The following is a 17,509-nucleotide window of genomic DNA, read 5'->3' on the forward strand; positions in this document are numbered from 1 at the left end:
AACTCGATAGGTAGCAAAAATTACAGTCAAGTACAAGTCTCGCCAACGACACGAACCAGTGACGGGCGATGCAGTCATGTTCACTATTCGTACAGCCGGCGTTGCCCTCCCTCAGTAGGAAAGCACAGAGCTTTGCCGTACAGTAGCTGCTTTATTGAGAAACTTATTTAACCGAGAAAACAAGTATGCAGTTCCACACGTACAGCCTCGAATCCTCTGTCAAGCATGCTAAATGCATGTACCATCACTGGTCCGAAGAAAAACTTTCATCGAGACAACAGCTCCGGCGTCAAAAATGACTTCATCGAGAGGACTCGCACCAGCTCGAAGAGGTCCGAGGTTGACTCGGTCTTCGCATCAGGAGGGTGCTCCACAATCCACGTGACAATGTGATTGCATGACGTGACCAAACTTGCAATTGCAGCCGGTAAGCGGCACGGGTGGAGCTTCTTGTCTTGAAAATGGCTCACAATAAACATCACCACGCAGACGATGTGTAGAAGCATCACGTAGCGGTCGTCTTCACCTCGATTATCCACCGTAAGTTCCTTATCTGTCATTAATCGAGATCCGCTGGCACACGCCACAGGAAGGAGGAACGTCAATGCACGGAACCACTCCAGTGCGTTGGGTACACCAGAGGTTTGCGACGTTCCAGAGCTCTCGTTGCTTCCACGAATCAAGATAAGGTTGATCAAAATGCCCAGACAGAGTGTGAGGGTAGACACGTTGGCAAACTCTGTGTTCCCGTCGGCGATATCGGCGCAGATGGTGCAGCAAAACTGCATCAAACGTCTCAGAACATCCACGTTCTCCGACATTACCGTTGCGCCGTCGGGTAGTGCACTGAGCTGGAGCAATCCTGGCAATAAGAAATGCAGCTGGTCAATACTGCTATCGGTCTTGTGAATCACGGCAGCCTTCTGCATCATCTGAGATACGGCGTCAATCTCGTCGTCTGAGTCAATCTCGTCATCGGAATCGAAAGTCTGATTGTCCTCCGATTTAAAGAGTTGGGCTCCATCGTCTTCTGCAACCCAAGCCAGTAATGGCTTGTAGCATACCATGAATGGAACCAACTGCATCACTAGATCGACACTCGTGTCGGAGTCTTCTGCAATCCAGGCACTCACAATACGCACACTGGCGCAAATCACTGCATCCAGGTGGTATACTGATTCTGCGTGGGTCTCGCGCAGCTCACGATAGCGATGAGTCTGGACGTAATCGCGAACTAGTGTCAGCAGTTCGAGCACCACAACAAATACCTGGTTGAATGTCCCCTTCATCTCCAGCAAAATGTCGTAGGGAAGCATGAGTTCGTTCTCGTAGTTGGAGACTAAACCGCTGATGACCATCTCAACGATCCCATAGCAAATTGGTAATATGGCGAGCACACGTTTGACTTCCTTATCGCGTCTCTCGGACTCTTCCACAGACTCCACCTTTGCTTCATCGACTTGTATCAGAGATAGCTCCACTTCGTCCAGCATAATTTTAATCTGCGTTTAATCAAGCGGACTTTTAATTAGTGAGAGCTCAGCTGATTAGAAGGTACGATATCAAAACACATACTTCAATGGACACGAGTTTCAGCAGGAACAGAACGAATTTGCCGCCGGACACTTCATCAGGGGGCGCTTGGCTGCGTAGCGTAGTGCCTGGCAGCATCCACGAAGTACCCGAGTGCTGTATGAGTTGGAATATGAGTCGCAAGCACTCGTCACGCTCCTGATGAGGCCACTTAGCACGTAGAAAGCGTAGGACGCCCGTGCGAATGTCAGAAAGACACTGTGAGCTTAGTAGCTCGACCGGCGCGTCACCAATCTCAACGAGCCTCATGTAGCTGTTCAAAACAGCTAGCACTTGGATGGCGCTGTCACCTCGCACGCGTGAAAAGTTAGAGCAGATGAACTCGAAGTCATAGCTATGGATGTGTGCCCAAAGCTCTGGATTGCTCGCCATGCCACCCACAATGCTCCACAGATCCTCCAATAGGGAATCTGTCACTTGCTCTTGCTCAGCCGACTTGCTCTCCACAGTCAGATCTCGGTTCGAGTGAGATCGACTCAGTTTCTTCATCGCACTAAAGAGGCGTCCGAGAACACTTTCGTTCATCATAACCTAGGCAAGAGCACACGGACAACGCCTCAGGAACCACACAGAAGCAGTGCATCTAGCGTTTCGGCTGGTTGCCGCACCTGCAAGCCTTTTTCAGTCTGTTTCAAGCCTGATAGAATGCGAACGCAGTCCAGAGCCGACTCATGCGGCGTTGACTGGGACCCCAGTTGTTCTAAAAGAAACCTCATGAGCTTATCCTGTGCAAACTCCTTCGCCACGCTTGGGTCTGTGCAGAAGCTGAGTCAGTGTAACAAGTCAGTTCTTTCAATATAGCTACATGACCTACAGAACTAAATTATGGAAGTACCTCGCAATTAAGTTGAGTCCGAGGCTTTGAAAGGACGAAAGCAGCTCGACGTCATCCGGGCCTGCAGCACCGGAAAAGGGCACAGAGTTAGCTACCTCATGGCTTAGCATCGCTCAAGAGAAAAAAGACAGACCTCTCGTGTGCAGTAGCCGTAGAAAGAAACTCACACCGACGGTCGTGAGAACCTGTTGCCGAACCTGCTGGAGTTGATCGGTCGACAGATCGTCCAGCTTCGTGACCATGAGCAGACCGGCGAACTTGTGCTCGTCAGTTTGACCCTCCAGCATTCGCATGCACTGCGCGACCTTTTCGTCCGCAGTTGCTGCTGCTGTGGCCTCACCGGTGACCACCGGCGACCTCGTGGTCTCTGCAGCCATTTCCTGGAACCTCGGCGGATGGTTGATGATGGTCAAGGCAATAGTTGTGTGGTACACATAACGTTTTATTGAAAAAACGAAAGCTGACTCCAATTCTTCAGCTTCAAGTTGAAGCCATCTTCAGTTTTTTTTATCACATAAAGTCCTCTTCGTAAGCATTGACGCTACTGAGATCAGCAGCAGCATCCAGCTTGTCGCCTGATTCAATGTTGTCTCTCGACATGAGGGTCCTGTCGTTTAAGGCGGTGTCAGTTCAATTGAAAACAAGTCGAGATACTTGGAAATATTCGGCATGAGCGAACGTACGAGTAGCTACGCAGATCCTTCTGCTGCTTGAACTCCATCTTCGCCTTGCGCTGCTCCGCTTCCAGCTGCAGACGCTGTTTCTTCCGTTCGGCCTTGTACAACAACTCGCGCTGTCGGTGCTCCTCTGTGAAGTGCGTTGCGTCAGAGAGACCAGCAAAATGCACTCTCGGGCCACCAACGCACCTTCCAAGTCGGGGTGGAACTCCTGCTTCGTCTTGTTGAGACTCTTGATGATGTCTTTGTTCTTTTCCTCCACTTTGTAATGTCGAACCTGCAATGACGTATCGTCAGCTGCGTTACCTAACAGTAAGTGTTCAGCCTCACGCACTCGTTCAGGGTGGTTGAAGCCCACTTGGCCAATCTCCATGGACGGGGTTTTCTTCAGATTTCGCCATCGTGTGTAACACTATGAATGGTATTAAATCGCACAATGATGGTGTCATAAAACTAACGGCATAATCGTGTCGACAAGACAAAGCAAGAATTATACGTACGACACTGACACTCTTCTTCTTGCTTCCTTCGATCGAGTTTTCCTACAGCGATCAAGACAAAAAGTGAGCGATTTATTGATTAAAAAGAACTTTGAGGCCTGCTTAGACACACCTTGACCAGCTGAGCACACTCTTCCAAACACGTCTCCGAAACATCGTCCACTTTGGTTTGGCCCTGGCTCAAGACAACGCACACAGCCAGCAGTAAGCAGATGCATCTTCGTTGAGAGAAAAAAAAAAAACGACCAGAGGGAGGCGCAGGTATACATGAGCAGACGATAAGTCGTCGACGTGAAACCTGTAACCTCGACGCAAACGCGTCGCTTTAGGATTCAAAAGCCACCAGTGATATAATTTATCATTTAATGACAGTTGGGACGCACCAAATATCCTCCATGAAGCCATAGCGGATTAGGTCTTCATTTTCAAACTTGTCCTTGCCCATGTAGATGGTGTGGCCCTCTGTGTGCAAAAAATATTATTGTGGGCAAGACTAGCAGTGGCGCTGATCTGACTCATCAGCACATGGAGCCAAGACGCGCAATACGCACCAGACGAGGTGAAGTAGAACACCATAGTTGCCTGCAGCAGAAATTGAAATGCAGTTTCATTTTCAGCCAATCGTGCAATTATCTTTGATGAAGCCGTGTCAGTGGCTGAAACGTTTCTATGCGTTTTGGTAGTGCTGACATGCCGTTAGACAGGAAGTTGGACCGGATCTATCGTGGCTGGCATTTTTCTGTCTGGTTCAGATTTTTACTACTTCAAGTTCATTGTTGTACATGTACATCGGTCCCCAGCTCAGCAAAGTGTCGGGACTTGCCTCTCATCGCTTCGCTACTCCACCCCACAACATGACATCCACTGATCGATGTTGTGGGTGTGTGGCGCGATTTGTGGAGCGCAGAGCGGCGGGCTGATGAAACCTGCAGGCTCTTCAGGCGTTCGTTTTGCTGTTTTGCCAGCTTGGCGACGTGGACGGCCCCTCTCTCTACCCGCGCGGATAGGGGACGCAAATTTCCAATAATCTTGGCTTTTCTAAGCAGTACTGTCACGCACGCACGCTAAATTGGATATTTGATGACGAGCTTATCCTCTTGCAAGCGCGTGTTTTGCGGAGAGTTGCTGTCGGTTTCCGCTCAGGCTCAAACCATTCAACCCAACGACTGCGCACATTTTCGCTTTTGCCGTCCTTCAGCCAGTCGAGAAGCTCGCTTCGCACACCTCCCGGCTTCATGAAGTGTATCCGAGCGCTGGCTGTGTTTGCCGCCGCCCTGGCCATGGGCGTGTATGCGGACGACGATCCGGCCTACTACTGTGACTCGGACTCGTACTGCGAGAAGAACTACCCGGGTACGGCATGTATCTCCGTTAATAACTACGGTGACGTGGTTTCCAAGTGCACACCCAACACTGCCAAGCGTCCAGCATGTCGTGGCGCGACACCTGGTCTGTGTCCGTCGTTCCAAAGCGCCGACATTGGCTACTTGAACGCTCACTGTGTGTTCGTGTCGGAGGAGAACTTATCGCTATCCTCCAGCGGCTCAGGCTCTGGCCGTCGACGCCTAATGGGCGCAGCCTCGAACGCTTCCTCGGCTGCTGCCAGCGGTAGCGCTGCAGCGTCGTCCACTACTTCGTCTGGCTCAGCGGAAGCCGCTAAGTCTACGGAATCATCAGCGGAAGCTAGCGGCAGTGAGGACTCGACTGCCACCGAAAGCGGCAGTGGCGCCAGTGCCATGTACTCTGTCACAATTGACGGAGAGAAGGTGAGCGGCCAATTTGTCTGCTTGGACGTATCGGACTGCGCCAACAAGGCCGCCGACCCCAGCACGTGTGAACCCACGACGTGCCAAGCACCCGACTCCAAGGAGGTGTGCACTTACCACGGAACTTGCACGTACAAGAATAAGAAGAAAATCACCAAGCGTAGGTGTATGTGCTACGCTGGTTTCGAGGGTGACAAGTGCGAGAAGGAGGTTTCGAATGCTTGTGACGTGGACTGCGGTACTGGTGGTGACTGCGTGGACGGTGAGTGCGTGTGCAAGGAAGGTTTCGACGGCAAGGAGTACGACGGCAAAAAGGGCAAGCCCAACCAGCGTTGCACGCTCTGCACGAACGACCTGGCTTGTCAGAATGGTAACACATGCAACACCGAGACGGGTAAGTGCATCTGCGGCCCTGGCTACAGCGGTGACACGTGCGGTGCCACGGAGGACTCGTGCACGACCCGTACGGATTGCGGCATTGGTGCCTGCCAGGTGCTGGCAAACGGGTCTTCTGCTTGCTACTGCCCCATGTGCAGCCCCTCGTGCGCGCTGTGCGACATTACCGGCAACTCTTCCTTTGATTGCTCGACATGCCCCTCCGACTCCGCCATGACTATGCAGTCTTCCAAGCTGCTGGTGTTTGCATCGATGTTTGTCGCGGTCATGCTTGCCAACTTGGCTCTGTGAGAGACCACTTCACTCGAATAGTAGTACGGCCTACCACCATGGGCACGCCAGCCAGTAGGGGCTGGTTGGCGCACTAATTACGTAACATGAACATTTACCACCTTGCTCTTAGACGGTGGTGTGTGACTCAAACATGTACATATAGCTCCTGTAAAAATACCAGGTACTTCTGACCACTGCTCCATCGAATGCTGTAGCTTTTCCTGTAAACACTAACACCTGAGCTCTATGATCAGGGGGTCCGAAAATGATATTGTTATTTATCGTAGTAGCATCTTCACGATAAATTATCGCGAAGCTAGCTTGTATGTTGGCAATACGTTATGATGCTTTAGCTAGAAGACCAATAAATAATTGAGTTACTGCTGCAATAACCAAGGTTTATTGAATCAATAACAGGTATCTACGCTCGAGTTGCTGTGTCAAGTGTTTGTGCGTCTCAGTAACCAGCATTTTCGCGCAGGAAGAGAATCATTTCTAAAGTGGGAAGTGAGAGAAAAGGAAATGAGTCTGCTGAGATCAGCCGATTCGGCAACAAAACGACTGGTTCGTGGCGATCGATTGACTGCTGCAGATAACTTCAGGAAACTGTACGCATAAATTACCGTATGTAATATGCAGCCACCATAAATTATGCACGAGCCTAGTTTAGGGTGACAACATAAATAATGTCTGCTTATTTATTGAAATTACTGTGTCGTCAATTTTTTTTTCGGGGGCCCTGTCTATGATACTTCAAATGAACAAATTTTCTTTGGGGTGGGTTTTGGTGCTTACCGGAATTTTCAAAGAAATCGTCGTGGGTTTTAAGCAAACCAAAAAACTTTTTTTCTAAATCTGACACCGAAAACGAGCGAAATCCATTCGATTTGCAAAAGCATAAACATATACATACTATATAACAATACCTGTACGACACTACAAGGTGCCTAAGCAAGTTACTTGAAGTATTATTTATCATCTACAGTAGTCGCAACCGCGAGCATTAGCCACTCAAGAATTTGCACCATTGCCATTACAGCAACGCCCACCTCGAATGAAATTGGCTTGCAAACTTGCCGTCTTCGCAGCTTGTGTCGTCTCAGGGGCCTCGGCGGACGATAAGCATCCGTACTATTGCACAGCAGACTCGTACTGTGAGAAGCACTACCCCGGAACGATCTGTATCCCTGTCCAAAACTACGTAGTCTCCAAGTGCACACCAAACACGTCGAAGCGTCTAGCCTGTCGTGGGACACAAGCCGGCCTGTGTCCGTCCTGCCAAGGCCCTGATCGTGGAAACGATTGCCTTTCTACGAACAGCAACATAGCGAGTGGAAACGGATCAAGTCGTCGACTCAACTGGGTCAGCAGCCTTTTCCTAGGAAAATAATTAATACCTGTTGTTCTGCCCCTGCTATAATATCCTGTTGCTCCTTTACAGCCCCTGCTGGCCTGTTGTCCACCCTGGTGACCTGTTGCACATCAACAGGGAGTCAGCACAACATACGCGGGACCAATCGATACCGTGAGTCTGACGAAGTTCTATAACTCAAGGCGAGTACCATCTTCAGTGCACTAACATGTCGACAAGGTGATATGAATTGAACTCAATCTTACGAGCTTCTCGTTAGCTTCTCGCTACGAATATTTATCTCATTTCTACTATAAGTGAGCATAGGAGCTGAGGAAAACACCATCTAACGAGAGTTTTGGCTACTTACCCTTTGATAGCACATGCTTGTAGATAGCATCATCTGCGAACTAACGACTTGCTCATTTGCTTCAGCATACAACCGATTACATGGGACTTCCTGAGCCAATCCGGAGTGACGGTGGCGTATAGAGCCACATCTTGTATCAGCTCCTCCACCCCGCAGCCAGCACACTTGGTGTGATCTCTGATGGAGCATATTGAAGCAGATCGCCAACGCTATCATGATATTAGTGGGAACGCCGTTCAGCCGAATCATAAGAGGACACGTGCGAGGTTACAGCTGCTGATGGAATACAACTTGGAAGCAAACTCCGAGGTTCCAGGTTACAGCGATCGTAAGCTAGACAGTTCTACTTTCGCAATATAATCAACACTGTGACTTCGTATTAGCAGCAGCTCAAGTTTTAAACCGGCCCAGTATGGCAGTCAACGCCGCTGTTGGGTCTAACGACGCCGCCGACAGCAACGCGGATTCTATCGGGTTGAGCGATTTAGACTTTTCTGATGTGGACCTCGACCATGCGGTGGAAAGTTCGAATGATACCGCCTTCGAGCTCGAAGATGGAGTAGCTCGACGACTGCAAACGAAGAAGTGGCTTCGCAGTGACCATACGTACGTGAAGCCACCTTTGACTCGTTTTCGGCAGCATACAGAGCGATGGTCAACAGAAGCGATGACGTCTATACCTTCGAAACTCGAAACGAGAGCGATCGACTACTGGCTCTTAGGGTCGCCCACTTCAGCGAAGGTCCCGTTCCACCAGAAATGATGGTAAAAGCTGAACTTCTGGTTGCTTCGCAACGTAGCTACAAGCTCGTCTACAAAGGCAGAGGACGTCTACGACGCCTAAGTGCTGTCGTATTTTTAACGTTACAAAGCATATCGTTGGTGGTCAAGGTATGCTTGGAGCTAATGTGGACAATGAACGAGTGACTAAATTCCTGAAGTCTCTCGATGGTCGTTTCCCCAGACGAATCACTTACTTGATGCTAGAGTTTGAGCTGCTTTCTCTGCACAGAGTGATGGTAAAGCACCAAGAGTACCCACCCCCCTTCGAACTTTTACCAATTTGGTCACACGAGACGATCGAACGACTACGGAAATTCTTGCAATGTACATGCGAGGCCTTTATCCGATCAGGATGGGTGTGTTCTCACGTACTAGCTGTACTGTCCTTGTTGGACCTTTTGGATCTACGTACTGCTATGGCTACTGTTCCAGTTCGACGTACACCAGGTCGACCTCCAGCTAGGCGTCTAGCCCTGACAACACAGAGTAACGAGGACGGGTTTTATGAGGTGAATCGACTCGTTCGACTTTTTCTCAAGCGACCGGGACAGCCACTACAATGGAAAATAGTGGGCAATTTCAACGTTGCTCCCGACCAAACAGCCGAATCCAGCTCGGTCATTGGCGACGTCATTGCTGTACGGCTCTCAGACGGAGTGTACAAATGGTCGGTGCGTTTTGGCAACGGTAGTGTTCAGGATTATGAAGCTGAACAGCTAGCCACAGCTGTCAGCCGAGCCCACAACCTACACATTCGTGTTACAAACTAGGCAAAAGTGGCGAAATGATTCATGTGGCAACCATACATTTGAAGATTAGAGGCTAGATGTATCGAGCGCTTCGGGTGCCGAGAACTAGGGACCTGCTAACAATTTAATCTACCTTTCGATTCGAGTATGTTAAGGTCACAACCACATTCAAAAGATGCGTGCAGCTTCAATAGTACTGATGCATACCACTGGATACATACAATGTCTCTACAAGCTGCGCTATGGAAGTACTTTATTATTTTATATGTGAGGCTTATTACTTGTCGTCAAAGTATAGGTAATAACGTAAAAATTAGTTTCATCAACGTATAATAAAAAATAATGAAGATATTAATTATATTGTGTCTCCTTCAACATGTAGCACTGCAACTCGTTGAAGTTGGTGTCCGTATATCACGCCTGCACCTTCCACAAAAACTATCAAAATTGTTATTCTTTATGCGGGTACTCAGAAACGAGAACAACTAACAGCTGAACAATAATGACAACAGGCCAGTAGGGATCACAGGTACTTAACAGGTGAACAGTGCTAGAACAACAGATTATAATTAGCACCCCTTTTCCGAGGAGACCATCACCTCATTGAGCAATAGTGATGAGGTCTCTTCACTCACAACTGTCACCGATTCAACGTACACAGTGAAGATCAACAAGGAGGACGTTGTCACCGACAACAACTTGTCGGTCAGTTCGTCTGTCTCCAAATATATGAGTGACAACTTGTCGGTCAGCTCGTCTGTCTCCAAATATATGAGTGCGAAAATTTGGCTGCCGACGCCAGTACCTGGTATCCTAGTACTTGTGGCTCGCCCGAATCCCAGCAGCAATGCAGCAATCAGGGCACTTGTGCCTACGTGAACAGAACAAAAGTCACCAAGTAGTTGTAAGGGCTACGCTGGATATGAAGGAGACAAATGCGAGACTGAAGTGTCGGGTGCTTGTGACGTCGATTGCGGCACGGGGCGCGATTGCGTCGATGGCGACTTTGACGCATCTAGAGCACATACAAATCGTATGTGTTCTGGATACAGTCGAAGAATCATACAAACAATTTCAAGGCTGCTGGCTGATATTTATCGACCTAATGACATTCGAGGTTTCTTCTTGGGAGACGCGAAATGAGTGTGGCGATCAATTCAGTGTCGGTATTGGCTTATGAAATTTTCGTTCAGACATATTTATCGACCTGGAGACATATAAGCACGATGTTTCTTTGTGGAATCATGCATACATGTATTAATTTCATTCTCCCATTTGCAACGAAAAGCGCAGATGATGGAGGATCAAGACCGACTTGCACGGCAGTATCTCGAAATACCTATTGAGTACAGTAAGCCGAACGTACTGCTTGGAGACCCACATCCCGTTTATGATGAGGCGGGCGAGTACATGTTTGAGCTGTCACCAATGACCGACGAGGATGAACATCACAATTTGCACCCAAATCCCACTACTGGCTATTTCAACATCTCCATATCTGATATCGAGAACTACCGAGGCCATTTCGTCTGTAAATATGGATTTACTTGTACTTCGATTGGAGATCGAGGATCGTATCTACCAAATGAGCTCGTGTTCGGCAAAAATTACCCGCCAGACCAGCTAAGACTTATTTTACGCCATGCACTTACGGGTTTGCTTCCTGAGACAAACTTCCTTCATGACGTGGAGAGCAATGCGCAACAAACTCCGACGTTTTCGCATGCGTTATCACGCCCATGGTATGACGAGATACGCTCGAGACCGATCTCGTCACAGTGAGTCTTTTGAGTACGTCACATTCACAAGAGATTCACTAAATGTGCAGGAGGTCTTCACATTGATGAGAGACGATGCAAATCGCGGTCGTCGATCCGCGCGGAATGTAGCTGCTCGCGAAGACAGACGGCGCCAACGTGAGATCCAAGATGAGATGACCAATTGTAGACGCCGTCAGCGTGCTGTTACAGAGCACTGTCGAAGCTCGCACCGGGCTGCAGTGCGAGCGCTTCATCGTGTCGCTTGCTACGCGATCGTGCGTCGCCAGAACGATGTGCCCGTCAGATACAGCAGCTGCGAGCAAGACAGGAACGCCGAACGGAGGGTCTTCGACTTCAACTTGCAAGAGAGAGAGAGATTCGAGGCATATCTGCAGGATATAATTCCTCGAACGAACACCGAGTTAATATATAGGAACGAGATTGTAGCCGCGTTGGTAGCGCCGGAGATTTTGCTTCCGGCCTTACAAGACCAAAATGCTGTACGTTTACGCTTAGCTGGGGTTGAAGTATAGATCTGTACTTAAAGTAATACACGTAGTAAATTTGTTTCTTATACCGGTTATTAAGAAATCGCGCTTCTAATTTGTGACCAGCTGGAAATATTTGCACTAGAAAATCGAATTCTAAAGTCAACACTTGACGAGCAGACGAAGAAGTGTCAATCTGGCTTATTAATAGCGCGTCCCGACGCTCGAGAAGGAGCTACGCATCGCCAAGCAAGAGCTGTCGACACAGACAGACCGAACGAACCAATTGGAGCTGGAAGTTGACGTGCTAGTGCGTCGCAAACAGCAGCGCAAAGCACAGACAAACGCACTCATGACAGCTAAACACACAGTCGAGAAACAGCTCGCCGCACTGAAAGATGACCTGCTCAGTGCACAGCACGATTAGCGCGTAGATAGTGACAAACTGAGCTTCCGTATGCGTGAACTAGAGAGCCAAATGACGCAGAAAGACTACGAAGCGGTGCGACTGGAAGGACCGGTTCGCTAAAGCCGAAGCGTGGCGTGCAAAGGATGCTGCGCGCGTGAAAAAGCATGATGGGCAGCTGATGGAGCTACGCGAGCAGCTCACAGCGCTACAGGTGCGTCATGTAGAGTTTGAGACGAGCGCTGAGATTTAGGAGATGCGTGCGGCCAAGCAGAAGGCAGAGCACGCGCTGCAGAAGCTCGAATGCGAGCTGAGCGACGAGCGGGACACTCAACAAGCAGGAGAGCGGCAACTCCCTCAACTGGCGCAAGCTTGTGTAACGCGATCAAGTGATGAGTGGGCAAGGAAGTGTCGAGTCGTAGCCAAGAAGCTACGTGTCAAACTAAGTATGCGTGCATTACAAGAGCGAAACGAGCTTGTTGCGTGAGTACATCAAGCTCATAAAGCTTGCGAGCGAGCGCAACAGAAACCAAATTAGCTCCGACAGTCGTTCTCACCCAGCGACCGCTTCGAGATCCCAGGATCTCCTATTGGGAGAGCTCCAAGGATATTGACAACCCTTGGCTCGCAGCGGGGTTCTCAGCAAGGGTTAAGCTGAAAGTCTTGGCTTGCAGAGGACTTAGCTTTGACAAACGAAGAAGCACAATGTATTTTCCTACTTATCTGCTGCGTGGCTGTCCACTACAGCACTTCAATATGGGAAAGGAAACATAGAATTCTGAGTCTCACGTAGTGTGCGTCAACTGGCATTCCATAGCGATCACCGTTACTGTAGGTGACGGTCTTGTTATTCACCCCCATGCCAGTTGTCGATTAACACGGAAAGAGACGGCGTATGTTGACGCGTTGCTGCGTCACACCGTAGTCCAGCGTTACGGTGCCGTTAGCATGCACTTCGACAATAGAATATGGCCCTTTGGCCACCTGACGATGCTTGTTACCTCGATCCTTAGCTGCAACTCGCATCATGACTTGATCTCCAGGATGATAGAAATGCTCCAAACGCGTAGCATTCTCACGATCATTATCTCTCAGTATTGCTTCAAATCTGCGCTTCGTGAGATAGCTCCAATTCGTTTCATGAAGCTGCCGCGTTATCAGGTCCTGCCCAAAGACTAAATGTGCTGGTGTTGTACCCAAAATCGTGTGATAACTCGCACGTACTGCAAATGCTGCATATTGAATCACTTGTCGCCAATCTGCTTCCGGGTAGCATCGAATACCATTGTTAATGACTAAATGGACTCGCTCACAAATGGCATTTGCCTGAGGGTTCTTGGTGGAGATTGGCTTTGGCTTGACCGCGTAGCTGGCAAGCATTTCTCGAAACTCTGTAGTGTTAAATTCGTTGCCTTGATCAAACACAACCTCTTTTGGTCTTGGATATCGGCATAACCACGTCACGTCAAAGTTCTCTGCAGTGGTTTTACCACGATTATTTTCTTGAATGGAGACTTCTAGCCATCTTGTAGCTTCGTCAATCACTGTAAGCGCATAGTAGCGATCACTACCGTAAGGCCCCATGGTATCCACATGCACTACGTCGAAAGGATCGACTGTATGCATTTCTCGTGGTGGTAACTTGCCATAATCCTGAGGTCCACCGTGGAGTTTGGCTCTCTTGCATGTAAGACATCTCCTCGCAAAGCTCACCACTGTTTGCTTCATTCCCGACCAATAAAAGAATGACTTCATCGTGTGATACTGGCGCTTGGCACCAGGGTGTACTAATTGAGTGTGATACCAATCGACCAGTTCTTGACGTAATTCGGTGGGAATTAATACACGCTTCTGGTAAGTTAATAGACGTGCACCCATGATATTTTGTATCTTGTAATCCGGGTCGTTTGTACCATTCATGCAGGCTTGGAGTATGTCTTGGATAGCAGAATCTTCATTTTGGTATTGTTTGATGTAGCTGCCCTCCAGAACACACTCAACAGGATCAATCAAGAGCGCCTCCAGCTCAGTCTCTCCCATCTTCTGCTCCGAGTCGCACGCCAGTCGAGAAAATGCATCTGCAGCAACATTTTCCTTTCCGTGAATATGCTCGCAGGTAAGATGATATTCAGATAGTAGCAATTTCCATCGCTTGACCCGCAATGAATTCTCGGTTGGATAAATGAGATTTTTATGGTCCGTGCGGACCACAATAGGAAATCCAAGCAGCATTGTTCTATACTCTTTCAAGATCTCCACCACCGATAATAACTCTAGTTCAGTCGTCGTATAGTTTTGCTGCGCGGTAGTGAGACTTCTAGAGTAAGCTGCTACTAATTTTCCTTGTTGTTCAATCAATCCACCCAACTGCTTTCCACTTGCATCTGCATATATCTCGAAAGGTTTCGAGAAATTGGGGAATGTCAGTAGTACTGCTTTGGCCAACGCCTTCTTAATCTCCTCAAAAGCATTGTTCTCGCTGGATGTCCACTGAAACGCCGTCTTTGGAGACGTCAATCGTGTTAGTGGCTTCAGCATCGCCGTCTTTCTTGGTATCATCTCCCTGTAGTAGTTTATCATACCGATAAACCGACGTAGTTCCTTTTTGTTCTTCGGCCGCTGAATCTGGAGAATGGCACGGATCTTCTTTTCCTGAGGCTTAATCCCGTCTGCATTGATCGTAAATCCCAAGTACTCCACAGTTGCACAGAAAATTCGACACTTTTTACCATTAAGCGTCACGTTGAACTTCTGTAGACGCGAGCACACCACCCGTAAATGCTCCAAATGATCTTCTGCAGTTTTAGAGAAGATGAGTATGTCGTCTAAATAGACGACAACAAAGTCCAAATCGCCCAGAATTCTAGACATGCACGCCTGGTACTCATCTGGCGCCGTTGAGATTCCCATTGGGAGTCTCTTATACTGGAATTTCCCGTACGGTGTACAGAATGCCGTAAACGGTCTGCTTTCTTCTGCCAACTGCCTAGCATAGTATCCCATATTAGCGTCCAGAGAGGAGAAGAACTTCGCTCCGCCCAGACGTATCAAGACTTCCCGAATTAGCGGCACGTAGTAGGGGTTACGCTTCAAAAACTTGTTCAAAGCTCGGAAGTCGGTCAATAATCGCAGACGCCCATCTGGTTTCTTTAAGAAGAAAGCCGGAGAAGCCCATTCGCTATCGAATATCTGCTCCAACACGTCGAGCTGCATGAGTCGATACAATTCTTTTCTCGCTGCGTTTTTTTCGCTCCTTGGAATTGAATATGGGCGTGCCTGTATTGGTGTATACTGCTCTGCCATAGGGAGAATATAGTCAGGAAACTTCATCCGCCCTAAATGCCCATTGTACAATTGCTCGAATTGCTTAAGCAGCTTGATTACTTGCTCGTATGTGGACTGATCAATTTCTGCTGTCCCGACCATAGCTTCAGGCGCCACAGAGGTGTCGTTGATCTCCTTCACTTCCTCCTGTATGTTCGGACCTCCATTTTCATCACTTGCTGTGGACTTGTCTCCCGTGTTCACTGCCACCGTGTTGCCATTCCATTCCACTATCCCATCGCGGAAATTAACAATTACCCCAAGCGCACTTAATAGATCCCGCCCGATCACCATCTCGTCCTTGGCATCGTTGACGACGGAAAATCTATGCGTAATATGAGACCCATAGTTCAAATCCATCAAACGAAATTGAACTTGTGTCGATCCAGCCACCTTTACGTAGCCCTCGACCTGTTCGTATGTCAGATCAGACGGAGACATCTCAAAGCCCAGCTCACGATTTGCCGCCAGTAACTCCCCGTTAATGAAGCTTGTTCCGCATCCTGTATCCACGAGTGCGACGCGCTCCTGCCTTGTCTTGCATAATCGGAACCGGAGACGCATAGGAGGTTTCTTAGACGGCTCTCTGTCCTTCAGTATACTACCGATGACTTTACACTCACTCTCGTCACTGAGCGAGTAATCAGAATCCATCTCCTCCACAAGTGTCATCTTCGCTTCCTCAATCTTCTTTGCTGCTGACCACTTATTACCGCCGTGGTTTGACGTATTTTTCTTCTGCGTAAAACACTCGCTATCAGAATGCGAGCTCGTCTTGTGTAAACTACACCACTTGTCACCGTTGCTCTTCTCCCGTGACTGAAACTGTTTTGACGAGTGGAACTCCTTCTTATCCTTCTTCCCAAAGTTCTTCCCGCTACCTTTGTAACCGCCATGCGGCTTACCACCATTCTGCTTACCGTGCTGCTTCCAGCCTCCAGAATGACGCTCCTTGCCCTGACGTCGTTCAGACTGTTCAAGCCGTTCAAAGTACTAACCAGCTTTAGGCATGGTGGTGAGGTGGATACCGCTGAATTCGTATGCTGTCTTCCACTCATTTGGCATAGCCCGCTTGAACGTCCGGATCATCGACTGCTCGTCGACAACCAGAGCGTTTGTGGGTAAATTCTTCAGCATTCGAGTGATCTGTCGCATTCGCTGATGACACTCAGCCACAGACTCATGGCGTCTCTTCGCAAAGAGAAACAACTCCTCCTCCAGTCGCTCGTGATACATGCTCGGCACGAACATGTGACCCCACTTCTGGTACGCGTCATCAAACGTGTCCTGGTCCGCCATGTCTTCGGATCCAGACGTGTCAACCCACGCATCTAATGCCTCGTCATCTAGCACCAAACACAGGTGCTGTGCCTTCTCTTCCGACGACCACTTCTTCATCTTACTAACATGCTCGAACTGTTGAATCCACTGGAGCCATTCCTGCGCCGAACCGCCACTGAAACGCGGAATACTGATCTTAATGAACTCACGCTCATGACTCCCAGTCTTCTTCCTGGTCGTAACCTGAAACGTTACGGATCTCGACACACCAGTGCCTTCGTTACCTTCTTCACTCATTGTTGCGTTCTTGCCTTCCTTGCCTCCACAAGGTTTGCGATATCGCAAAGTGACAACCCTTGGCTCGCAGCGGGGTTCTCAGCAAGGGTTAAGCTGAAAGTCTTGGCTTGCAGAGGACTTAGCTTTGACAAACGAAGAAGCACAATGTATTTTCCTACTTATCTGCTGCGTGGCTGTCCACTACAGCACTTCAATATGGGAAAGGAAACATAGAATTCTGAGTCTCACGTAGTGTGCGTCAACTGGCATTCCATAGCGATCACCGTTACTGTAGGTGACGGTCTTGTTAATATCGAAGCAGTCGCTCAACGACCAAAAAAAAGAAAAAAGAAGAGGAAGAAGAGCCGGAAACGGCGCGAATCGCTATGATAGCGTTGATGGGCCAGAAGATCGCGACTGGCAACACGCCGTCACCTTTTCAGCGACAACAAGAGGAACTGCTGCCGACACTTGAGTTACTTGGAGGGTCTAATCCGCGATGGAGGCCGGTGCTTCCGTCACCGGTACACGGCCTACTCGTCAGCATGGATGAAGACAGCGGTGACCAATATTAAGAAAACACTGTAGGCCTTCCAAATATCTAATTTCCTGTAAGTATCTTCTACACCTTTGCCAGGTCAAGATGGTGCTACTCCACTTCAAAACGGATATTTTTAAAGA

General features: G+C 48.8%; 4 protein-coding genes across 4 annotated transcripts; 2 read left to right on the forward strand and 2 right to left on the reverse strand.

Annotated features, from left to right (window-relative positions):
- Positions 1-74: 74 nt before the first annotated feature.
- PITG_05658 (uncharacterized protein) lies at positions 75-2,721 on the reverse strand (the record flags this gene model as incomplete). The annotated part of the gene is made up of 5 exons (XM_002999232.1): positions 75-1,502; positions 1,576-2,124; positions 2,202-2,358; positions 2,429-2,489; positions 2,562-2,721. 5 exons carry the CDS (start codon positions 2,719-2,721, stop codon positions 267-269), a joined length of 2,163 nt encoding a protein of 720 aa, XP_002999278.1.
- Positions 2,722-2,899: 178 nt separating this feature from the next.
- On the reverse strand, positions 2,900-4,190 carry PITG_05659 (uncharacterized protein; the record flags this gene model as incomplete). Its single annotated transcript, XM_002999233.1, has 9 exons — positions 2,900-3,035; positions 3,112-3,235; positions 3,295-3,382; positions 3,440-3,517; positions 3,606-3,647; positions 3,718-3,780; positions 3,852-3,903; positions 3,989-4,067; positions 4,157-4,190. 9 exons carry the CDS (start codon positions 4,179-4,181, stop codon positions 2,939-2,941), a joined length of 648 nt encoding a protein of 215 aa, XP_002999279.1.
- A 650-nt stretch (positions 4,191-4,840) lies between these two features.
- PITG_05660 (putative GPI-anchored serine rich tenascin-like glycoprotein) lies at positions 4,841-6,058 on the forward strand (the record flags this gene model as incomplete). Its single annotated transcript, XM_002999234.1, has 1 exon — positions 4,841-6,058. One exon carries the CDS (start codon positions 4,841-4,843, stop codon positions 6,056-6,058), a length of 1,218 nt encoding a protein of 405 aa, XP_002999280.1.
- A 4,528-nt stretch (positions 6,059-10,586) lies between these two features.
- On the forward strand, positions 10,587-11,968 carry PITG_05661 (uncharacterized protein; the record flags this gene model as incomplete). The annotated part of the gene is made up of 3 exons (XM_002999235.1): positions 10,587-11,071; positions 11,487-11,553; positions 11,753-11,968. 3 exons carry the CDS (start codon positions 10,587-10,589, stop codon positions 11,966-11,968), a joined length of 768 nt encoding a protein of 255 aa, XP_002999281.1.
- Positions 11,969-17,509: the final 5,541 nt, after the last annotated feature.

The sequence above is a fragment of the Phytophthora infestans genome, genomic scaffold (genome assembly GCF_000142945.1).
Source record: "Phytophthora infestans T30-4 supercont1.7 genomic scaffold, whole genome shotgun sequence".
In the NCBI taxonomy this organism is placed as follows: domain Eukaryota; phylum Oomycota; class Peronosporomycetes; order Peronosporales; family Peronosporaceae; genus Phytophthora; species Phytophthora infestans.